Source organism: Danio rerio, chromosome 23 (assembly GCF_049306965.1).
Source record: "Danio rerio strain Tuebingen ecotype United States chromosome 23, GRCz12tu, whole genome shotgun sequence".
In the NCBI taxonomy this organism is placed as follows: domain Eukaryota; kingdom Metazoa; phylum Chordata; class Actinopteri; order Cypriniformes; family Danionidae; genus Danio; species Danio rerio.
Genome location: NC_133198.1, coordinates 23,910,207 through 23,936,902, shown reverse-complemented (window position 1 = coordinate 23,936,902; position 26,696 = coordinate 23,910,207). Strand labels below are relative to the sequence as shown.

General features: G+C 38.0%; 1 protein-coding gene across 16 annotated transcripts in view; it reads right to left on the bottom strand.

The window, feature by feature from the left end:
* Window positions 1-26,696, bottom strand: part of kcnab2b (potassium voltage-gated channel subfamily A regulatory beta subunit 2b) — a 185,787-nt gene that overhangs the window by 91,817 nt on the left and 67,274 nt on the right. For 6 of the 16 annotated variants that reach the window (XM_068216784.2, XM_073938552.1, XM_073938553.1 and 3 more), the window contains 3 exons: window positions 25,612-25,694; window positions 13,345-13,466; window positions 8,021-8,062 (listed from right to left, as the gene is read on the bottom strand). In XM_068216784.2, the coding sequence (XP_068072885.1) occupies window positions 8,021-8,062; window positions 13,345-13,412 (110 nt within the window). In that variant the 5' untranslated portion in view covers window positions 13,413-13,466; window positions 25,612-25,694. Of the gene's footprint in view, window positions 1-2,661; window positions 2,921-8,020; window positions 8,063-13,344; window positions 13,468-25,611; window positions 25,695-26,696 lie in introns of those variants that run through there. The other 10 variants (XM_073938559.1, XM_073938557.1, XM_073938560.1 and 7 more) reach the window with 5 other exon arrangements.

Below are 26,696 nucleotides of genomic sequence, written 5' to 3'. Positions count from 1 at the left end.
TTTTACGGATCAGACTACATAATGTAAAAGTAGTAAATGTAAAAAATAGTAGACATTTATACCATGGAAAATATTTATATTTGTATATTCCCATGGATATCTATACCATGAAAATGGTATTAATATCTAGTTTCCAAAAATATAACAAATTTTGTTGAAATTTTGTAGTTTTTGTGGTTCCTTTTTAATAAATGTTTTATCTTTCTGTTTCTAAATATGTTTGGTGACTAAAGAAACTAGTTCATCCTTTTATCAGCAGCAGGGTGGACTACTGTCCTCCTCACAGGCCTTCCCAAAAAGACATTCTAACAATTGCAGCTCATCTAGAGCACATCACTCCTGTCCTTAGGTCTTTACACTGGCTCCCAATTACATTCATAATAGATGTTGAAGTATAATTACTAGTCTATAAATCACTAAAAGGCCTATGACCTCAACACATTATAGATATGCTCACTGAATACAAACCTCACAGATCACTCAGATCATTAGGATCAAGTAGATTAGAAATTCCAAGAATTCGTTCAAAGCAGAGTGTATCCACATTCAGCTACTACAACCCGCACTGTGGGAATCAGCTTTCAGAAAGGATCAGATTTGCTCCAACATTAAGCACATTCAAATCAAGACTTAAAACACATCTGTTTAACTTACCTTTACTGAATAATCACTGTGCTACTTCTGACAGATCACACTATTATGTCTATCTTTTCTTTTTCATTCCTTTAAAACAAGTTAAAACATTTTTATTCTCAGTTGTTTTTATTTTCTTATACTTTTTTCTTCTTTTATTCCTGTATATGTAAAGCACTTTGAATTACTATTGTGTATGAAATGTGCTATAGTATATAAATAACTTTGCCTTGCCTTACCTAAAACTGTTTTGTTCAAATGCACTAAAATATATTCCCTATATTCACTGATAAATGGATAAAAATGTTAAAATGGGGTGTACTCATTTATGCTAAGCACTGTATACACAGTTTAAATAAGTGATTGTATAAATAATTTTTAAATAAAAGTAGTTATTAATTAAAATTCTAATTTAAAAAATATATCAAAAGAAATGCTACCCAGTAATGTATGTGTTCAGTAATGTATTTCTGAACATTGTTATAAATGATCAAATATAATAAACAAGATTAAGTATGAAAAGTTTTGTTTTGCTTTGTTTTTTAAGAATCTCATGGGTTCAAAACTACCATAGCTAAAGAAACATCCATATATTATAGTACTCGCATGATATTTACAAAATTATTTTAAAATGATTTTAGTGGTCTGATCCTGCATATCTGGTGTTTTCACTGACGGTCCAATTGATTTCAGCTCTAAATCTTTAAAAGACAGCAAACAATAGTCAAGAAGGCATGCTAAAAATACTCACTGGTCAAACAATAGCAAACTAACAATGACAAATGACAACAGAAATCCATTTAAAACCAGAAACCCTTTCACAAAGAACTGTATCCTAGAACATATTTTAATAATTCACCCAACAAACATCCACAAAACATCATGAATAAGAAATGTCTTTCTACTAGTAATATAACAGACCAGAATATTGACCATAAAACTCGCAAAATTCCATATAGTGTATATGTTTATATACAGCCATTCTTGTTCACATTTAAGAAGCCACATTTCAGTCTAACGAAGTCAGTCCAGAAGAGTAACAAGACTTTACAGTACATCTCACCAAATAAGACACACCAGATCTACAACATGACACCCTCTCCTCATTCTCCAGAGCTTAGTTTGTTTCCATACCTGACAAAAGCTAAAGTGAGAACTAGAAATAGAACAGAATAGACTTTTATTTCCATTCTTGTGATGAGCTGTTTAGCAGCTTACAATATAGTGGTAATATACAGTACGGTTAGTGCAATATATTGTAGTGTATATTAGTTCAACTTTTATATATATCAAATAAATTATTTTATATATATATATATATAAAAAAAAGTAAAAGCAAAAATAATTTATGTAAAATTGTATTATCTAAAAAAAATAATAGAACATTTGTGTACAATGCTTCTTCCTCCCTACATTTGTCTGTTTCCTCTGCTCATCTATCGTCTATGGGCAGCACAGCATTTAGCAACTCTGCTCCCCTGCTTTGGAACTCATTACTACCTGCCATCAAAAACATTGACTCCATTACTTTATTCAAAATAAGACTCAAAACTCACTTATTTAAGGTGGCTTTTAACACTTAATCGTATCTGTATTATTGTTGTGTCTACTTTTATTTCTATTGTTGTTTTATTGCTCTGGTTTCATTGTATGGTGTACTTGAGTTGCCAAAAAGGCGCCTTTAAATTAAATGTATTATTATTATTATTTGTATTATTTAAAAGATATCCCAAAATTTTTACATTATTTAAAATAAAATAATAAAAAAGCAAGTACATAGGCGTTCAAAATGATACAAACTTTATATAAATACACTACCGCAATTCATAATAAGAGGCAAACCTGCTTTTTTCTACTCTCATCACTAAAACATAATGGTGCAGTAGCTTACAGTGTAGTAGAACAGTATGTGGATCTTTTAAGCCTTGCTTTCTATTTCTGGGACAGGAGTGAGGGTGTGAGCAGGATCATCATGCAACATCCTCAAGCGGGACCCATGTTCAGCTAGAGTACCAGCTTAGTACTTACCCGGTTCCTCGGAGGACGAGTCACGTATGGGTTTTGCACTACACTGCTCATCTGACAGCTTAAATGGTGGTCCGCTGACTGAAGAAGACTGCCGTTTTCTTCTTTAAACTCACTGTCTTTCCAGCATCAGCCTCAGCAATTAGTGAACTGAACCATCAACTCCGCCTACTGAAGCATCAGGCACCGCCCACTTTGGCAAAATGTCACAGAGAAAATGTTTTGCGCACCTATCGCAGGGCAAGAATGCTCTGCAAACATGAATTATTCAGGACAGCTTTCGCTCTAAAAGCCTTTGATGTTGTACCACATGAAAGCATACTGAAAGCACCTTTTTCTTGCTTGTTCAGTGTTTTGAATGAGTATAAAATTTAAAAGGACAAGCTATCCAAAGCAGAACGAAGAACAAGAAATAACATGGTAGCAAACATGGAAAATAAAATACAAAATAAATAAATAAGCAATCCTAATTTTTTAATATAACATTTTAATAAAAAGTTAAAGTAATTTAATCATTTAATTAATTTATTTTATTATTATTATTTAGTATTGTTTTAGCAATATTACCATTATAATATTAGTTCAGATTAATGGTATACATATGTTTAAACTAAACAATAATATATATTTTATTTAAAGAAATTAACTAAATTAAACAATTTACAAATATAGCATGTTTTTAAAATGGTATCACTTTATTTTGATAGTCTTTTTTAGCACATTTTAGTGACTATAAGTTACATTGCAACTACAGTATATACCACCAATTCTATTAGTAGACTGTCTTCTTAAAGTCTACTTTAGCTGGCACTGCTCCACCAACAGACATTCTCCTTACTAAGAAACATTGCAAGTACATGTCAACTTATACAAACTGTTGGAATATTTTTTCAATTCCATGCGTGTTCAAAAAAAAAAAAAAGTTCAGAAAAGATTTTTCTTCAATGTCAAACATATTTGGATACAAATGAATAATTCGATTTACAGAACTCTGTTATCCTCATTGCAATGCACAAGTTACATTCAGGGGTGCACAACTAATTTCATTTCCAGATTCGTGCTTTTATACCTAGTTGATATTTACAGGTGGAGATTAGTGAAATTAGTCACTTGTCAATAATTCTCCAGTCCTCCCTTGGCCGCACCCATACATGCATCCTCTTTTTCTACAATTTCTCTGCACAACATTACAACTTTTCTCAACAGCACATATTCTATGTTCAGTTTTAAAACATTTCTGCTGACAGGAAGTTTAGCTGCAGAGCTCAATTTAATTTTAGACAATCAAGCCTTTGCATCTCTATCAGCTCCATCTACTTCTGCAAAAATGTTTCATTAATATGCAAACACTATCACACTCAACAGAAATTCAGTTAATAAATCTTCTTTAAGCAATACAAATACAACTGTTTAATAAAAAGAGAAAAAGACAAAATATGTTAAAAAAAATAATTTTTCCCAAACAAAACCCTTGAACCCCAACCCCAACCTTACAGTCTACTTACACTCCAATGAGAATTAGTTGAAATGTAACTTAAAATCAATTAAATGTGTTGAAGGGATCATGACAATAAAGTGATACCAAAAGATAAAATCAAATTCACATTTATTCATTCATTTTTATTCGGCTTAGTCCTTGATTTGTCAGGACTCACCACAGAAGAATGAACCGCAAACTTATCCAGCATATTTTTTACACAGCAGATGCCCTTCCACACATGGGCCCTTCCAGCTGCAACACAGTATTGGAATACAACCATACGCTCTCTCACACACACTCATACATACGGCCGGCAGCTAGCTCTCTGCAACTCTCACATGGTCGCCCACTGAAGCTAAGCAGGGCTGCGCCCGGTCAGTACCTGGATGGGAGACCACATGAGAAAGCTAGGTTGCTGCTGGAAGTGGTGTTAGTGAGGCCAGCAGGGGGTGCCCAACCTGCGGTCTGTGTGGGTCCTAATGCCCCAGTATAGTGACGGGGACGCTATACTGCTCAGTGAGCGCCGTCTTTCGGATGAGACGTTAAACCGAGGTCCCGACTCTCTGTGGTCGTTAAAAATCCCAGGATGTCCTTCGAAAAGAGTAGGGGTTTAACCCCGGCATCCAGGCCAAATCTGCCCACTGGCCTTTGTCCATCATGGCCTCCTAACCATCCCCATATTCCAATTGGCTTCATCACTGTCTCCTCTCCACCAATCAGCTGGTGTGTGGTGTGCGGTCTGGCGCAAAATGGCTGCCGTCGCGTCATCCAGGTGGATGCTGCACACTGGAGGTGGATGAGGAGATTCCCCCCATTGTGTGTAAAGCGCTTTGAGTGCCCAGAAAAGCGCTATATAAATGTAAGGAATTATTATTATTATTACACTACGACCAATTTATTTATTCAATTCACCTATAGCGCATTTGTTTAGACTGTGGGGAAATCCGGAGCACCCGGAGGAAACCCACGCGAACACAGGGAGAACATGCAAACTCCACACAGAAATGCCAACTGACCCAGCCGGTACTCGAACCAGTGACCTTCTTGCTGTGAGGTAACAGTGCTAACCACTGAGCCACCATGTCATCCCCAAATTCACATTCATTTCATAAACTTTAAATAAGGTTCTACAAATAATTCACTGATGCACATGCCACGCAGCTCATAAATAGATGATGTGCTGCAGTGCAAATATCAGTCCTTGTTGTTTTCAAGTGCAGATGTTCTTCTTTATCTAATGATAACAACAAATCCAATACAACAGGGATGCAAACAAGATGCCAAAGAGAGAAAAAAAGCTGATATTATGTAATCGAGTGAAAATCAAACCCAGCACACCATAAATTTGTCCAAACAGTAAATGCTAAGTACTGCTGCCCATTATAATAGGAAATACATTAGCATTTGCAGTACAAGTACAGTAGCTCTTTTGCGCTGTGTTAATTACAGCCCTCCATACCCGAGCAACTTTGCTAACGCCGCAAACATTGCCATTTCCTTCATTTCCCTGTGACTAAAGACTCCAGGCGTGCCTTAAAACAGTAGCATCTATTATTTAGCATACACCATTTGCTTGTGATGTCAGATCCAGTCTAAATATATAACTCATTTCATAGGGCATTGGGAGTCTGTGTTGCTGTGTTTGAGTGAAAGGCTATCAGTAAGTGTGTTTGGTGATTTTTCAAATGACTCAGCAGCGATCAAGATGTTTTTTTACTACATCTTGGTTTTTATAAACGGAGTGCAGCAGCAAATGTGTCACCATAACAAAGTGAAAACTCATCACCTGTCATTGCGTATTAACATCTCAAGTTATTTTAAAATTATGGTACAGGATTTTTTAATGCACATTTTATACATAACTGCACAGAAGGGATAAGTCTAATGGTTAGGTGTTGGTATAAAATGTTCATTTAAAAATTTACTAAAAAATAGTATTACAATATCAAAAAATATTATGATTTAATCCTAAATGTATTCATACCCTGGACAAATTCTGGCTTAAATTTACTTTTATTTTTTCTTGTACATTATTATCTTTTGGGAGAAGCCTGTGCCATTTCTGGTCAATACATAAATAAATAATAGAATAAAAGTTGAATTTTTAAAGAAACTTTAAGTCAGAATTTGCCTGAGGTATGAATAATTTTTGCTTTGACTGTGTTTTTACACTCAATGACACATGATGGTAAAATGTATGCTATAGTAAAATGAGTCAGAAATTCTCTTTGTATTATAAAATAAAAATAAACAGGACATGTTGTGATGTCCATGAAAAAACACACTTTCAAACTGAATTACATTGTGATTTGTTCGATGCTTGAAATGTTTTTTATCTTTGACCCAGACACTGCCAAGTATTTTTTGAAAATTACCATTCATGCAGTGTGTAACAGCTCTAAGTGAATGAAAATATTCAGCTGAGGATTAAATCTGAAAGTACATCGTGTTTATTACTATTGATTCTATTTAGTCGACTTAAGAGTCAAAAGAATGATTTGTAATTTGTTCGGATATTTTTCCTGCATGGGACATCACCTAATATGAACTGCCGGATCTGGTAAAACATGAACGTGCCTTTACCTTCAGACACTAGCAGAGAACAAGGGATCATGGCCAGACAGAGAGCTGTGAGGAATAAAGGGTTAAAGTTCATGTCCCAATAACTAAGCAGTATAGCCAATCGTGTGCTGTGTTCGTTCTTGTCATTTTTCTGATGATTGATACAATAAACTACCTTGCAGCACAGGATTCCCCAACCATTTGTTTTAAAGGAAGGATCAGCAAAGACTACTAATGTATGGGACTTTGTCAGTAACTGTTACACAGTTTGTATGGACCAGTTTCTTCTTCCTCTAGATCCTGTGTTTCTCCTTCACAACGTGAAGTGTGATTAAAAATGGTTGCCTCGTTTTCTTTTTAGTTTGCAAAATATGCATTGAATAGTGTGCTGTAACTTGTAATCACTCTGCACGGCTTGTAATCATGTATCTGTTATAGATCAGTGCTTGTAATGTTTCTCTCAGGTTTAATCTGTAAGGGCTATTCACATATCCCGTCCAAAACCACGTTGAAAACGTGATGTGGGCTTCTTACTCTACCAATTTAAATGCATTTTGTGCTCGCAATTTCCTGCTGTTTATTGCTCTGGCCACCATCAGCTGTTTCTCACACGCATGGCGTGATAAATTTTCTAAATAGTTCAACTTTTGCCACTGTGTAGATTAATACTGAATGTGTGTCCTTGGTATTACCTGGTGGTTGTGGTTGAGAATAAAGGAATATGCTGGTGTTTAACTGCATTGCTTTAATGCATTTTTGCATTGGGCTCACACTCTGTGCTCTGACTACTCCTTGTTCGTGCTGGGCATTTATCTCCATCTCAAGCTGAGCGCAGTCAACCAATCACAACAGACTGGGTCATTGAACCAATAAGGGCTAATTAGAAGCAAACAAAGGAGGGGTTTGGGAATAAATGAATCGTATAGGAGTCGTTGGGATAATTAGGTAAAAATAAATGCATATTATAAGACAATAAAAGTGTTTTTTGATCTTGCATCAATCCAAACCTGTTGTTGGAGACCCCCAAAACCAAAATATGACCTTTTATAATGCATAATAGGGGCTCTTTAAAAACATTTTTGTAAAAAAAAATAAAATGCATACAAATCTTTGCAGTGAACAAAACTTTTTGACTCATGTTATGAAGTATGTAGAGTTCCTGGTTTTACAATCCCATCACCACTGTCCTTGAGTGAGCACTTAAACTCCAGTACACTCCAGAGGGAGCGTCTCTACTGTATAGTTTTATGGATGAAAGCGTTTTATGTAATCTTGTGAAGAGCTGGCTATATTTACACACGAAGAGCAGATGTAAAGTACCTGTAAAACTGCAGCTGCCTCTTTGGACTCCCATAGCGAGCTCTACAGGGATGACAGAAAAAAGGGGGTGGAAAATAGTGTTAGTTTAACTTTATTTAGTGGAGACAGTGAGAATAATGTAATAATGTGAGCAGAGCACAGATTAACACAAGTTTAGTTACAAGTTATAGTAGACACTGTTTAAACATTTTCACTCTTGGTATTATAGCTTACGGTGTTAACTACAGTAGTTACAGTATAATAAAGGTTACCTCACCCAAAAATGAAAATTACCACATAATTTATTCTACCTTATAGTTTTAAACCTTTATGAAGATAAGATATGAAGAAAAGAAGATATTCTGAAGAATTTTTGCTGCTGAGACCCATCAACTTCTATAGTAGGGATAAAAAACTCAACGGGTTCAATCAAGCAACGTTCTTCAAAGAATCTTCTTTTGTATTCTACAGGAGAAAAAACTCAATAAGGTTTTGAACAAGCAAAGAGTGAGTAAATGATGACAGGATTTTTGGGTGAACTACCCCTTTATTATAGAGAAAACAAATTAAGCTAAATGGAAGGAAAAGGTACATTTCTGTCTGTAGACTATCATCTGGGTTTTAAGGGTTTATTCATATTATATTATTAGACACATCGGATGAAATTGAAATATCCAGTCTGCTATTTTTGTCAGGGTTGGTGAGGGGAAATGGGGAAAAAGGAGCGAGGACTCAAGTGCAGAATAAATGGGAATTTATTAAATAATAAAAATAAAATAAAATGCAAAATAAACTACCCCGAGGGGGAAAACATTAACAAAACAAATACATACAAACAGGACTGGGCAGGCTGGCAACGATGATAACTGAAAACATGACAAGACAAGGGTTTAAACAACAACATGTGATGACGAACTGGCACAGGACAGCAAAAGTGAGGGGTATATAAACTGTAGAAAATTAACACAAACAGGTGAACACAATTAACTAATAATGGGTTAACAAGGAGGGTGGGACAAGACAATAGACGGGAGAGCGCATGACACAGAGAGACAACACAAGCCATGCGCTCACTTAACAGGACAAGAACATGCAGCCAATGAGAGAACTCATTAACCGCATGTTCATGACAAACACAACACTGAAGCACACGACAAAAGCACGTGACCACAATGTAAACACCAAGCCACGTGCTTTGACAAGAGACGCAAGACATGAGCACACGATAGATAAACACCTTACCGTGCGCTCACACATAAGCAACGCGCATGCTTCATCTCAGCGCCAACCAAAACTGAAACCAACTAGACGGAGGCGCCGAGAATAAAGCAGCGCGCTGCTGACAGAACAAACACAAACACTAGTACAAGAGCGCGCGCGTCTGAGGGACGCAGAGCGTGCGCGGCCACATCAAGTGGCAGCGCGCACACTCTGCGTACACCCACGACGGCGCGCGCGCGCACACAGAGACAGAAACAGGACCAGACATGGAGTAGTGTCAGAGCTCTGCCACCAAAACAAGAATTTACAAGACCAAAGTGGCAGAACCCTGACACTAGCCCCCCCCAAAAGGGACGCCACCTGGCGTCCCTAAAGGGAACATCCAACAAGGTACAAGACAGACAAGACGCACTACAAGACAACAAAACAGGCAACATCAACAGACACAAGACAGGGAGGTGAACAGGCAAAACGACATGAAGGGGGGGAGGGAGGGAAGCCAAGCCAGACCCAAAACGACAAACAAGGGAGGGATGGGAGGGCAAGACAAGGGAGGATCAGTCCAGGGTGGGACCGGAGGAACTGTCCAGGGTGGGTCCAGCAGGTCGAGAGCCCTAGCAGGGAACCAGGGTGGAGCCGGAGGGTCCGTCCAGGGTGGAGGAAAGGAACACCAGGGAGGGGCAGGAGGGACGACCCAGGGAGTGTCTATGAGGGGAAACAAGACCAGAGGTCTGTGGGGGGCCGGCAGGGCGAGGAGCCGGGCTGGGACCGGCAGGGCTAGACGTCTGGTAGGTGCCGGCAGGGAAAGGAGCCGGGCTGGGGCTGGCAGGGCTAGACGTCTGGGTGGTGCCGGCAGGGAAAGACGTCTGGGTGGTGCCGGCAGGGCAAGGAGCCGGGCTGGGGCCGGCAGGGCAAGACGTCTGGTTGGGGCCGGCAGGGCAAAAAGCAGGGCTGGGGCCAGCAGGGCTAAACGTCTGGTAGGTGCCGGCAGGGAAAGGAGCCGGGCTGGGGCCGGCAGGGCTAGACGTCTGGGTGGTGCCGGCAGGGCAAGGAGCCGGGCTGGGGCCGGCTGGGCAAGACGTGTGGGTGGTGCCGGCAGGGCAAGGAGCCGGGCTGGGGCCGGCAGGGCTAAACGTCTGGTAGGTGCCGGCAGGGAAAGGAGCCGGGGTGGGGCCGGCAGGGCTAGACGTCTGGGTGGTGCCGGCAGGGCTAGACGTCTGGGTGGTGCCGGCAGGGAAAGACGTCTGGGTGGTGCCGGCAGGGAAAGACGTCTGGGTGGTGCCGGCAGGGCAAGGAGCCGGACTGGGACCGGCACTGAGCGGCGCTCAGGGGCTGGAGCCGACACTGGAGGGCGCTCAGGGGCTGGAGCCGACACTGGAGGGCGCTCAGGGGCTGGAGCCGACACTGGAGGGCGCTCAGGGGCTGGAGCCGACACTGGAGGGCGCTCAGGGGCTGGAGCCGACACTGGAGGGCGCTCAGGGGCTGGAGCCGACACTGGAGGGCGCTCAGGGGCTGGAGCCGACACTGGAGGGCGCTCAGGGGCTGGAGCCGACACTGGAGGGCGCTCAGGGGCTGGAGCCGACACTGGAGGGCGCTCAGGGGCTGGAGCCGACACTGGAGGGCGCTCAGGGGCTGGAGCCGACACTGGAGGGCGCTCAGGGGCTGGAGCCGACACTGGAGGGCGCTCAGGGGCTGGAGCCGACACTGGAGGGCACTCAGGGGCTGGAGCAGACACTGGAGGGCGCTCAGGGGCTGGAGCAGACACTGGAGGGCGCTCAGGGGCTGGAGCAGACACTGGAGGGCGCTCAGGGGCTGGAGCAGACACTGGAGGGCGCTCAGGGGCTGGAGCAACCCTCGCAGAAGAGGCCTTTCTCTTCCGCCTCCGCTTTTGGGTGCGGGTTAACCCTTGGGGGCTGGACATGGACCAGGAGATGGTGCTGGTGGTGGTGGTGAGAGGGGTCCATTCCCCCTTCAGGATCTCCCTCTCCATCCTCAGACAGGAATAGTCCACCACCTCCCAATACGTCCATGTCCCGATATCACCCAGCTCCTCCCAATCGAATGGCTCATCCAATCCAGCCAGAAAGATGTGGATGAGGGTGGTCTCACTGAACCCAAGCCCCCGGACTGCCTCGAGAAGGTCTTCGGCGTAGATGCCAAAGGGGCGATGGTTCTGCCTGTGAGACAGTCCTCTGGCTGGGGGTTGGTCGATGGGTCCTTCTAGCTGGGAGCAAGCTGGGCGCAGAAATAGTCCCATTTCCGCTGAGTCCTCTTTTTGGCCAGTTCGTACTGTCAGGGTTGGTGAGGGGAAATGGGGAAAAAGGAGCGAGGACTCAAGTGCAGAATAAATGGGAATTTATTAAATAATAAAAATAAAATAAAATGCAAAATAAACTACCCCGAGGGGGAAAACATTAACAAAACAAATACATACAAACAGGACTGGGCAGGCTGGCAACGATGATAACTGAAAACATGACAAGACAAGGGTTTAAACAACAACATGTGATGACGAACTGGCACAGGACAGCAAAAGTGAGGGGTATATAAACTGTAGAAAATTAACACAAACAGGTGAACACAATTAACTAATAATGGGTTAACAAGGAGGGTGGGACAAGACAATAGACGGGAGAGCGCATGACACAGAGAGACAACACAAGCCATGCGCTCACTTAACAGGACAAGAACATGCAGCCAATGAGAGAACTCATTAACCGCATGTTCATGACAAACACAACACTGAAGCACACGACAAAAGCACGTGACCACAATGTAAACACCAAGCCACGTGCTTTGACAAGAGACGCAAGACATGAGCACACGATAGATAAACACCTTACCGTGCGCTCACACATAAGCAACGCGCATGCTTCATCTCAGCGCCAACCAAAACTGAAACCAACTAGACGGAGGCGCCGAGAATAAAGCAGCGCGCTGCTGACAGAACAAACACAAACACTAGTACAAGAGCGCGCGCGTCTGAGGGACGCAGAGCGTGCGCGGCCACATCAAGTGGCAGCGCGCACACTCTGCGTACACCCACGACGGCGCGCGCGCGCACACAGAGACAGAAACAGGACCAGACATGGAGTAGTGTCAGAGCTCTGCCACCAAAACAAGAATTTACAAGACCAAAGTGGCAGAACCCTGACAATTTTCTCCTTTCATCCTTTTTCTAAACATTTTTTTACTAAACTGCTTTTAATTCCAGTCGTGTTAATGGGAAACATTCTAACATTGCTATTATACTGCTCTGTGACATTATAGCAATGCAGTTTTTCCTCTATTGTATGTCTGAATGTGTTATTCTCCACATTGTTTTGAATTGTGCTTTACAGCTACGTGTTACAAACAGGACCATCACAAGCATGAGGCTCTGCTTCTAATGTTCTAATTCTAATCAAACTTCAATCAGTACATTTTCTATTCCTGAAACTTTATTATATTTGGAAAACTTCATAATTTTTTTCTCACTCTCAGGTCATCTGAAATGTAGGTGTTTTTTTTAGTAGAACAGTAAAGTAGATTTTTAGCTGGGACCTTGAAGAGTCGCACAATGGACTTGTCGGTATTTGTTTAATTTAAAGACAGGTGACCATTGACTTGCATTACACAAATCTTCTTTATTTCTTCATTTAAAAATAAAAAAGTCACCTGTATCTTCAATAGCAAGATTAAATTACCCGTAAATATTTATTTTTGCAGAATTACCCCTTAACGTTTGTCTTAAATATATTATTTTCATTAGCTCAAGATAACTTATGAATCAAAGTACACTTAGAAAAAAAGTACACACTGTAATTTTAAAAACAAATCGATATTTTTATACAAGAGAGATGTTAAATTATTATGAAAAATTATAATCTAAGACAGGGGTGTCCACACTCGGTCCTGGAAAGCCGGTGTCCTGGAGAGTTTAGCTCCAAACCTAATCAAACACACCTGAAGTTGAAGCTAAAGTCAGCAGGACACTGGCCCTCCAGGACCGACTTTGAACATCCCTGATCTAAGACCAGTTGATTCCCACAAACTGAAAAAGTCAAACTGGTTATGTAGTGGTCATGCAGTACATAATCAGTCAACTGTTCATGTTTTGTTTTGGTAAATGAGGTTTCGCTCACGTGTAAGGGGATCCACTCTGCCGTGTGGAGAGACGAGCAGGGGAATCAGTGTTGGGTTCGGGGTACATGGAGCCGTGAGGGAGGAGAGAGCAGTCGATGGCTCTCACTCAGACTCTCAGCTTCTGGAAAACACACAAAAGAAGCCATATACAACCACAGTTTCAGCAAGTTAATTAACCTCACTATTGTCATCCACAAGATAGCCTGTCAAAAGTCTGCAATGGGCTAGTGATACAGTAAACGGCCAGTAGGCGGCGCCGCTTACTTGTTTGTGCCACAGGAATACTGAAAATCCTCACAACTGAGCTGCATTTATGTGCAGGAGTAGCTGGTTAGGGTGTTGCAATCTGAATATGACATACATTTTATTTTATCAAATGTAAACATTAGAGGATTTTTTATAAATAAAAGAAAGTATAGGGTCATTAATCTGAGAGAAAAACATGTTTGATTCGCCTTCAGTGTGACACACTGATAACTTATTTAGCTACTACGCTAATGCATATTTCAGCATGTGTGACCTGTGCCATAAATAGCAAAGCTTACACTGGTGATAAAGTCTTGTATTATGGGATTACAGGTCATGAAAATGCAGATTCTGTGGGATACAACAGTCCTAAATGTTCTCTATTAGCAGAGATCTATGATTGTCAATGCCAATGTAGCACTTAAGCAAAGTAGACATTGTATGAAATACAGTTATAAATGAGTACAGAATATTCACTTTAAATATCAAGAAACATTAAATAAATACAAATTGACTGAAAGTAAATGAATTTATGAATGCAAAATTAATTGAATGCAAAATTAATTGAAAAACAGCTGCATTATGCGTGCATCATTAAGATTTAAACTAAATATTTCATATTTTGTAATAATGTTAATAAGAAATCAACACCGTTGCAATGGCATTACCAAAATATAGAACATTTGGTATGAAATACAGTTTTGTTTTTAACATCAGTTAAAAAAAAAAACTCAAAATAACAAGACAAAAGAATCACATGTAAAAAATGGGTCAATAAGAGTTGGCTTGCTTTTAGCCAAATGTTTCTTCATGTATTGATAAACTTACAGTATACTGTACTTTTTTTGTTAAAAAAAATAAAAAATCTATTGCTTTTCTTGAGGAGGAGAGGATCCAAATAATCTAACTTTGTCAGTATTAATCTATCAGGTAAACAAACAAACAAAAAATTAAAACATTAATGGGGAAAAAGTTAAAACATTTGTGGGACACAGTAAAAGTGAATGCTATATACAGTGATGGAAAGAGTACTGAAAAATCATACTTGGGTAAAAGTACCTTAAAGTACCTAAAAATGCAGTGCAAGTAGAGTAAAACTATCTGTTGTAAATGTTACCTAAAGTATGAGTAAAATGTAGAACTTTCAAAAGTACTCAAGAGTGAGTAGTAAGTTTTACGCTGGAGAAAGCTGATGCGTTTGCATGTAATTTGTGTATGTGTGTAAATGTAACATTCTGTAGTGCATTTAGTTATTCCCCAGCAGGCACACAATGTCATAAGATATTATTAATAGGTTAGATTTAGGTTGTGTCGTCAGGTGGCCAAAATTCAATATCTACCTATCGTCTAAGGATAATCTTACTTTGCTGTCCAATAACAACGTCAAACGACGTTGATATTTGGTTGATTTTAGGTTGTGTTAGAAAGTGACCAAAATCCAACGTTGAGTCAACATCTTAAACCAACATCATATTGATGATAAATACTGGTATTTATTCATCAGGTATGGCAACCAAAATCCAACGTCTGATAGACGTCATACTGATGACGCCCACACAACGTCAAGCTAAAACATCATTAGACGGTGATTCTAGGTTGGACGTTGGACAATGACGTTAGCCTGACGTTGGGTTCTGACCTAAATCCAATTTTCATTTCCAAACAAAATGCAACATCCCCATGACATTGGGGTACAACGTCAATCTGACGTCATGTTGACGTCTTGTGCCTCCTGGGTCAACATAAAGTAAACATCTGTCATCTTCTCATCAGTGACATGCATCTAAACAGTCTTTGGGTCAATGCAAGTAAAGATTTTGGACATCTTCTATGACATTTTTAATGCTCCCAAACAGTTTGCTGCAATTACAAATCGGCCATGTCTTGAGGTAGTATGATAGGATTTACTGTCTTATGTGCGATTTGATTGGACAGGAATCACAGGACTGATTTTTCTTATGCCCAACAGACAAGAAAAAATAAAGTAGTGACTGCAGATTGAAGCAAAGTAGTGGATTAGAAGTACTGATACAGCACTAAAAATATACTCAAGAGGAAGCAAAAGTACACATTTATAAAACTACTTAGTAAATTACAATTGCTGAGAAAAACTACTTAATTACAGTAGTTTGAGCATTTGTAATTTGTTACTTTACACCACTGATGCTATATTTGTCATTAAATAAATTGCAGACTAGAACATAAACACTCACACAGATTGTTCTATTAATGCACAGTACACAATGACAAGTAGCACCAAACTGTAAGTGTTGTTTCAGTATGACTGAGCTTCAGTAATTATTGAGCAAGCATGACTCTGCTGCTGAAAGCTAGAAGAGTTCCACCTGCTGTCTGCTCTGCTCTCAGCTCACAGCCAACTGGCCCGACTCCAGCCTGGCAGAATTTTACCAGCAGCACATTAGAAACTGCAGAGATAAAACATTCAGGCAAGAGACGTGAGAGAAAGTGTAGGCTCGACACTTTACACCGCTCTGTTTGGCATGTGCTGTACTGATGTTACTGCAGTGCAAAAAGAAAGAGACAGTGAGATGATATACAACAACAGAGGGCATTAGTGCTCGCTAACTTTTTGGCTGCATCGATTACGGATACATTTTCCCTAAAATCTGCATGCCATGAACAATAGAGCATTTTGAGGGATGTAAACAAAAACAATAGTGCTAACAAGTTTCCTGTTTTACATGTTTAATTTCTATAGCTTCAAAAATTCAGAAAAGTCCCACTGAATTAACATTGGACCAAACTTTGTGACCTCATAACTTTGCGCCAGACTGTCATACAGACCTAAGTTTGGGCTCATTTAATTCAGACTACCAATCTGCCAATTACTGATGAACTTTCAACTTACTAGCCACACCCTAGCAACCACTTACAACACCCTAGCAACTGTCCCATAGACCCATTATAAAAACTGGCATTGACTTTACATTGGACATATTAACAACATGCTAATCCATACTAGCAATTTACAAATCCATACTGGAAATATACCAATCTATACTGCAAACATGCTAATTCATATTGAATCAAACACATAAATTAAATATGCTAGTTTATACTAAAACATGCTAGCAACATGCTAATTCATAGAACCATGCTAATGACATGCTAATTTATATTAGCAACTGCCTAGCAACTACTCAAAACACCATACTAACTGCCTAGCAAAACCTAGCAAAACTACCTAGCAACGCCTTAGCAACCACTCAGAACACTCAAGCAACCACCTAGCAACCCCTTAGCAATGGACTAGAACACCTTACTAACCGCCTAGTAACACCTTAGCAACCACCTAGCAACACCTTAGCAACCTTTCAGAACACTTTAGCAACCACCTAGCAACGCCATGACAAACACCTAGCAACGCCAAAGCAACCACTTAGCAACCACTCAGAACACCCTAGCAGCCACTTAGCAACACCTTAGCAATGACCTAGCAACACCTTAGTAACCACCTAGTAATGCCTTAGCAAGCACTCAAAACACCCTAGCAACCGCATAGCAACAACTCGCAACCGCCTAGCAACACCTTAGGAACCACCTAGCAACACCTTAACAACCACTCAGAACACCTTAGCAACTGCCTAGCAACATCTAAGCAACCACTCATAACACCCTAGCAACCATTCAGAACTCCCTAGCAACCACTTAGCAACACCTTAACAACCACTCAGAACACCCTAGCTAGAATCATGCCAATCTTTACCAGAAACATGCTAACCTACCTATTTGTAGTTATGACTGTTTCAAACGTCTTTAAAACTACTTCACTTAAAACTTCTTTACTTAAACTTTTAAACTACCTCAAACATTCAGACGAGGCCTTCTCAAGCCACCATAAAGTTTGTCTATGAGCTTTATTTTTTTAGTTACAGTTATGAAATAGTTTGATGACACACAGGAAATATTCAAGGGAAAAATGGTATGACAACATCAAAATGGTCTATACCAGTGGTTCTCAAACTGTGGTACGTGTTTTAGAAAGCAAAAGAATTAAGAAGCATACAGAAAAACTTAGCATGGTAAAGCAAAGGAACTTCAATAAAGGAAAGATGCATTAAAGCATTGGCAGTAACTATTATAAAAAAGACTTATTATTAAAATTGTTGATTATACTGTATGTGATAACAATACAGTCTATTACAGGTGTTAGAGACATTATTTGGGATGTTTATCAGAACGGTACATAATTTTGGTATCGACTGTCACCATAATATTTAATAATGAAATATAAACATCAGCACTGTCAGTTCCCAGCATGCTTTGGGTTGGATTGAAGTAAGAGCATAAAATGTTAACAATAAAAGTAATCTTACATGTTTTAAGTTAATAGTAAGACTTCTTAAGAGTTTAATCTTCACTTTAGTTTGAAGATTTAGAAAATTTTCATGTAATGCTTTGAGTTTTGAGATTACCACCTTGCAGAAGTACCCATGCGTTGGGTGTTGGCAGTTTAATTAGTAAAAATGCAGTTTGTTGCTTTGCTCAGTGAGCAATGACTGTCCTAAAATTACTTCTGTGATCAACTGTATATGTAATATGCTTAAAAATGTCTCTTTTGGATAGTTTAGGATAACTTTAAATAAAACTAAGAGACTTCAAAATTTATGACACATAATAGACAGACATGATATTATCAGACCGTTGAGTTAAAGTTATTTAAATACAAACACAAATGTATTTAAACTTTTATTTGATAAAATCATGTTGGACCAACTCAATTGCATTTAATTGAGTAAATAGTTGTTTTGCAGTTTGTCACTAAACAAATTCATTGAATAAAAACCCTGCTCTCAATTAAATTGAGTTCATCCGATGAGTTATTGAGTCGAGCATATGCTGCATTCCAGACAACTCTGAATTTTTTTTTCCAACCTCCTACTAGGAAAAATCATCTAGAACGCTGCTAGAAGTTGGACATCTGACCTGTGAACTGATCAAAAACCCTAAATTCAGCAAGACGCATCCTTTGATATCACTTCACAGATGACTGCTAGTTCTGTTTCAATAACATTAGCGTTGAGTTTCCTTATGTCAAACATAATGCTCCAGGCACAATCAAAGGTGGGATTTCCAGCAGTGAAATGTCTCACTTCTGACCTTAATGCTTTCCAGTCAATCATACGACTACAGTTCACACAGGCTTACCAAAACTCGACAGAAGAAAACTGGAAAAAGGTTGCATCACCTAATTTAGAGTTTGGAGTATGTGTATGCTGCTGTCATGCTTTGATGCATAAGGTTACAGTATAAATAATAATACTCAGAAAGAGCCAAGTAATGCCCTGTCCACACCAATAGTATTTTCAAAACTGCACTTTTTTTCCACATGGTTTTGCTGTTTGTCCACATGAAAATGGAGTATCAGGTGATCATTGAAACCAAACAATCTGAAAACTATGGGGAGGGTGAAGATTTCACTTAATGACTGGTTTCACCTAACGACAGCAGGGTGCGCCTTGTTTTCTCTTTTCTGATTGGTCAACACAACTGGGTTCACACCAAATACGGAAGATGCGAATGAGGCAAATTCTGCATGTTCATGGCAAGTGCATTACGTTTTCTGCGTCGTTCGCACCACGGGATGATAATCGGCCTCTGTTCTCAGGTTTGCATTGACTTCTATATATTCACATTTACTCTCTTAATTGTTAACTGTGTTAAGAGAAGAAAACTATGCAGGCAGCAGCACTGAATGAGTACTGCTATTCCATTCCAATGCATAGTTAAAAATTTCCCAATAAACAGCTCTGACATTTTAGGTTCAAGCTGTCAAAAAGAAAACAGTGGAATTCACCTCAAAGAACCTAAAACAACCTCCTGAAACCCAAACCAACAATTAGGTAGCTTATCAGTCTTTATCGCATCACGTCTTGCGACTCCTGTATCGGAATAGGTCTCATATCAGGATACCCAACCCTTTTGGTCTGATGTCTGGCTAACTCTTTGGTTTTGGATGTACATGTGACAGAGACAACAGCTCCAATCTGGCCCTCGACATGTTTGCTGAGGTGTCCTCTGAGAGGCCAGGTGGTGGGAGCTCATAATCACCCTGCATGACCTCGACTCAACAAACACAACAGACCAGAGCATCAAAACTGATACAACACAAACACATTAAGTCATAAAAATCACAGAGGGAGACTTTTTGCATGACACATTAAAGCTTATTTAGTAGCAGTCAGACTTATTGATTAGAGGATTAATGCAAACATGATGCACTTTATGTTCAACACAACTTAAAGGCTCAGTGGCAATCAGGTTATACAAGTTAGTTAGTACTTAACATGCCAAAAGTCATGAGATATACAGTTAAAGTCAGAATTATTAGCCCCCTGTTTATTTTTTCTCCAATGTCTGTTTAACAGAGAGAAGATTTTTTTCAACACATTTCTGAACATAATAGTTTGTTCTGTAGAAAATCGAAAAACAAGTATTGCTTAAGGGGGCTATTAATATTGACCTTAAAATGGATTTAAAAAATAAAAAACAGCTTTTATTCTAGCCGAAATAAAACAAATAAGTAGAAAAAATATTATCAGAAATACTGTGAAAATGTCCTTGCTCTGTTAAACATAATTTGGTAAATATTTAAAAAAGAAAAATCAAAGGAGGGCAAATAATTCTGACTTCAACTGTATATACTGTATATATGAATGATATGATGTTTGTTCTGTTTTTTGCTAAAACAATTTTAATTTTATGAATTTACTTTGTTAATATTTTTAGAAACATCACTGTTTTTGAATTTTTAAATTTTAAAGAATTTAACACTGTTATATTAAACAAGAACACTTTAAAATAAACCAACATTACTGACAGTACCAACATTTATAAAGTTACAAAAGATCTCAAATTCGAATAATAAAATAGAGCGAATGAGAAAATGTAACTTGTTTTCCACAAAAACATGGAGCAGTCCAACAGTTTTTAGCAGTGATAACATTTATAAGAAATCTATAAGGAGCACCAAATAAACATATCAGAAGGATTTCTGATCTTTATGGTACTAAATTATACTGGGAAGTTTTAGAATTGGAAGTTTTAAATTGTAATAATATTTCACTAGTTTGTCATTTATGCTGTAGTTTTATAAATTGAATGCAGCACCGGTGAGTGGACACAGTCATTTGGAACAAATTAAAATAATTTTGATCAAATTTGAAAGATTTCGGTCCATTAATTGAAAATTTATCCATGAGTCGGCGCCAATAACCTAGTGGTTAAATGTGGTGACACCCAAGTCCGATTCCCGGCTCAAGGTCCTTTGCCAACCCTTCTTTGCTTTCCCCAATATTTTCATGTCTGTAACCTCCGCTGTTCTTTCCAATTAACAGTGGAAAAATCCCTAAAAAATTATTGTAAAAAATGTTATTAAATTAAAAAAATAATAATAATCTATCTATTTAAAACTGTGAACCAATGAGATTTGTCCTTGTGTCAAACAAGTATGGTTGGGATTCTGTTTATTTATACACTAAAAAATATATTTTTTTTGCTTGTCCACTACTATTTAATTACAATGAGCTTAATGAATGTTAAGTTAACTTAATCGATTTGTGTTGGACCAACATGAATTAATTGTGTGAAAGCCTGAATTTTGTACAGTGTATTTACCTTTATAAAGCATTTGTGTCCCATAAGAAGACTTGGATCAAAATCCTTGAGATTAAATTTTTGATCTCTTTACAAAAACTGTGAAGCAGAAGTGAGGATTCTTTCGATAAACAGATTTTGATAAACAGATTCTAAATTTGACTTTGATATACAGTATTTTTATTTATGTTTCCAAAAATATACATAAAAAAGTTTTGTACTGAATGCTCCAATACCTCATTTAAACATACACTAAATGAAAAACTGGTAGATTTATAATGCAGACATAAAAAAGAAAGGAAAGAGAACAAGGGAAAATCTAAGCAGGTGAGTTAGATTTATAATATCAAGTTCACATTTCTGCTGTCTCATGCTGTTACGGGTGGTAAAGTGTGGGGGAGGGGTTCATATATACAGTCAGTTATGAGCAGCACTGCAACACACACACACACACACACACACACACACACACACACACACACACACACACACACACACACACACACACACACAGACACACACACACAGACACACACACACACACACACACACACACACACACACACACACACACACACACACACACACACACACACACACACACACACATACATACAGATCATGCCACAACTCGGCAGTTTCTTTAAAAAAAACTAATTATCATTAAATGCATCTTAAATATTAGTAATATCTGATAATACAATATAAACAACACTCTTTCAATATCCATATATGGGGCCTAAAAATATGATGCCATGCTGAAAATCTGGAAGTAATTCATTTACACTTTGAAAAAATATATCACATGATATAATTTAATAACTTATAGCAACAATTCTATAACTAGTTGTTGTCAGAATCTGAAAAAAAATCCAAACACATTTACCTCAGTAAGTTCCCAAGGAAATATTTTTAAATTTTAAGATGATGTTATGTTTATGTTCATGAATTAATCTGCGTATGAAAGCTAGCTCAGTTATTTTAAAATATGCTAACAGATCACTGTTAAAAATACTGCGTTTACCATCTATTAATATTTAGAGCATACACAAGCTTGCATAAAACAAAGGGGGCTGGGAAATAGAGTGATCCACCCTTCAGACATATGGAGTGAGTCAGGTTTAGAGAGAGAGAGAGAGAGAGAGAGAGAGAGAGAGAGAGAGAGAGAGAGAGAGAGAGAGAGGGAGAGAGAGGGGTTGGGCAGGGTTTGAGATCATAATGCAGTGAAGCCTCAGTGTTGCCTCATCAGGATTCTGGGCAGTTTTCTGCATTGTCAGCATGCCCTCACTCTCTCTCTTTCTCTCTCTCCTCTCTACAGTGTTTTGTGTGGAGGCTCCTAACTCTGTGAGCTGAGTGGTGGTCAGTGTTTGCTGTCCACATCCCACTTCCCCAAGGGCTTTTAAGAGCAGCTGAAGAACACAGGAAGTGCTGGCTGTCCTCGTGCCAGTCCTTATTAGGAATGCATCCAAAATGATTTTCTTTTCTGTCTCTCTCTCTTTCGGTTAACTACAAAATCAATCAGAAGTGCTCTGTTACAGTCTTTGCTAAAAAAAAATCTATTTTGTTTTAGTCCCATCCAAAACTTGATAATGCTGTCATTCATCTGGTCTTAAAAGTCCACTTGAATTTACCATGCAAGACATTAAAGGTGCGCTAAGCAATATTTGAAAATAGCTTCTGAACATTGTTGCAGTCTCAGAAACAAACAGCAGTAATGAGGTGTGTCAATAATGATAGCGAAGTAAAAAAAAAAAGTGGGCAGAGTCTTGTTTTGGTTCTTTTAAATAGCAATATGGTTTGGCTAAAATTGCATAGTGCAACTTAAAAGACTCTTGTGTGTTTTTAAAAACACTTTTAACAAGAGGCATACTTGTAAAAATACAATATGACGGCTATAAAAGATAGTTCACCCCAAAAAATGAACCTTTCCTCACCATTTACTCACATGGTTTTAACTTTTTATCAACTTTTTTCTTATTGAACACAAAACAAGATATTCTGAGAAATGGGCAAAAGCAGCCATTGACATCCATACACTGTAAAACCCAAAAAGGTAAGGTAACTCAAACCGTTTGAGGAAACCGATTGCAACAAACCATTTAATTTCAAAAACTGAGTTTTGTGAACTTAATCCATTTGAGTAAATGAGGCAATTTGAGCACAGCAAAACCAATAAATGAAGAGATCTCAAACCAACTGTACTGTAAAACCTCTTCTAAATAGTTTGCTTCCTTCTAAATGCAATATCTAGAATTTTTGGTCTCGGGTGAACTATGCCTTTAAGTTCAGTACTTTGCTTGCAGTATAGATAAGCTCACATTTACATCCTAGTTTGAGTCATAAGATTTAGATGAGATAAGATAAAGATGACATAAAGAATGCAGGTCAAAATATCCCACAACTAAATGAACTGAAGTGGTGTACTGTTATATTAGGTAACAACATACTCTTAATTCAAGTTATTTACAGCAAGACCAAACCGTGTCTTGAATAATGGGAGGGGAATGTTTGTTATGAATTAGAAATATAAAGCTCTATAGGTCTAAATCTAGTTGTGAGGTAATCATTTTGAACTAAGTGCATGTAATATTTAAAACTATGCACACATTCACTATTGTTTGCCTAATATGATGAAAACACAAAACGTTGCTTGTTTCAACACATTCAGGAACAATTTAGAAGATTTATGTAAATTATACCATACAGTATGTTCAATTCAAAAAGCTGAAATTTGAAGAAAAAAAAAGTTGAGTAGTTTGCATTGGATAGTACAGTCAGACATTTTTTATAACTTAAAACTTAAAAATACTTACCTACTTAAATCTTACAATGTTCTCTTTCAACTCTAAACTTATGATTCACATTGGAACTTCAGCTGTTTTTCTGTTAACCATAAACTACTTTTTTATTTATTGGCCATATCAATCATTTTGACATCGACCAGTGCTGTTAGACTACTCCGACAGACCAGTTGGAAAGAATTTGTGCTATTAAACCTTACTTTTTTGTGATCCTAACAATACAGTCATGCAACAATTTAAAATACTTGGACATTTTGACCTTTTATAATTGATATATTTTTTTTTAAATATCAGTGGTACTCTACTTACAACACTCTTTAATTACTAATAAATCAGACTGCAGTAAAGATTGATGAGGATTTCATCTGTGTAGAGAATGAATGATGATCAAAAACATGCTGTATTGTTTATCAATAATCGCCTTCAGTAACACATTTAAATGGATAGTTACCTAAAAAGGAAAAAATATGATAATTTATTCTCTTCGTACACCCCTTATGCCGTTCCAAACCTGTATCACTTCTGTAAAACACAAAGTAAACAGTTGAAGTCAGAATTATTAGCCCCCTGAATTATTAGCTGCCCTGTTTATTTTTTTTCCCAATTTCTGTTTAATGGAGAGAAGATTTTTTCAACACATTTCTAAACATAATAGTTTTAATAACTCATTTCTAATAACTGATTTAATTTATCTTTTCCATTATGACAGTAAATAATATTTGACTAGATATTTTTCAAGACACTTCTGTACAGCTTAAAGTGACATTTAAAGGCTTAACTAGGGTAATTAGATTAACTAGGCAGGTTAGGGTAATTAGGCAAGTCATTGTATATTGATGGTTTGTTCTGTAGACTATTAAAAATATATATAGCTTAAAGAGGCTAATAATATTGTCCCTAAAAGGGTGTTAAATTTTTTTTTAAACTGCTTTTATTCCAGTCGAAATAAAACAAATAAGACTTTCTCAAGAAGAAAAAATATTATCAGACATACTATGAAAATTTCCTTGCTCTGTTAAACATCATTTGGAAAATGATTAAAAATTAAAAAAAAGTTCAAAGGGGGTCTAATAATTCTGACTTCAACTGTACATACCTTTATACTGACAAATCCCTTTCAGGATGTACTCTTTTATCTTACACACAAGAAAGAAAGTCATACAGTTTTGAAACTACATGACATGTAAATTAATGTAAAACATTTTTTGGGTGAACAATTCCTTTAACTCATGAACATACAGTACAGAGCACAGACCCAAGGTGGATGTTTAGCCACTTTAAAACCCCAAATCCACCTAGTTTCCCTCATATAATCCAAAACATTACATTACATACAGTAGCAACTCTATGACTGCAGTGAACCAATCACAGTGCAGAGTTTGAACTGAAGCCAAAACTCTGCAAAAGTAGACATTGATGACCTACGGAGTGCTAAAACAGGAGTGTATAAATAACATTATCAGACATGACATATGTTAAAGATGAGCTGTGAGCATCTTCCTGCACAGGATCCTGGCATTAAACATGTAAAAAAATCACACAAAAAGACTACAGACTCCAGTATGGAATAAAAGACATACTGCAGTTGAAATGCACACTCACCGGTGTGTAGGGCTGTGTTGCTGCCTGATAACTCCAGCTTGGCTTTCACTGTGAAAACACAGACGGGCTGAGCAGAATCCTGTCTGAAAGGTGTAAGATAGAGAAAGCAAGAGACAGACAGAGAAGAGAGAGAAAGGGAGGCGTGAGCTCAGGATGTTGCCAATGCTTTGGCTTGCAGTAATGTATTCCTCTCCAAGCTCAGCGAATCTGCTATAGCCGGCTATGCAGATCATCAACTCTGTATGTGTGTGTGTGTGTGTGTGTGTGTGTGTGTGTGTGTGTGTGTGTGTGTGTGTGTGTGTGTGTGTGTGTGTGTGTGTGTGTGTGTGTGTGTGTGTAAACCTATCTAAGGGTGAAACACAAAAGCTCATATTTACAGTAAGTGCTGCATAAACTAAACATAAGGTATTTAGAACAACTATGTCTATTTAGGTCTATTATGGATGGATATTTTTAAAACCTCGATAAAACAATGAGGCAAACAAACCAATGCAAAGTGCTTCACAACTATAGTATAAATATGAACCGGCAATACAATGCAGAAGATACAGCTGTTTCTTGCATGACTGTGGTGATATGATGGAACTCAAAATGCTTTGTAATGCAGACTTTACAGAAAGAAAATCTCTAGTGATATAAAGATTAACACCACATACACAACTGCTGGTTTTCTTTCTAAAAACAAGGTGTTTAATCAAAACAGCAGACAGCAAAACATTTAAACTAAAATTTGTCATTCTTCCTTCGAGTGACTATGTCACCCACTGGCTTTCAAAACCAAGTTTTATAAAAATCACTAAATGAATAGTCATGGTTTCTATTTGAAATACAGTGCTCAGCATTATTGAGTAGACCATTTTGAAAATGAGTATTTTTCTCTCTTTTTCAGTGAATATCAGCAATGTATTTTGGTGCATTTAAACAAAACTAATTTATTAAACAGATATATTTACTAAAATAATATTTTAGTCACCAAATATATTTAGAAATTGAAAGATAATACAATTAAATTCAAGCAAAATATAAAAAAAGTACAACTTACAAGATTTCAACAATTTTTTTCACATTTTTAAAAATGGATTTAA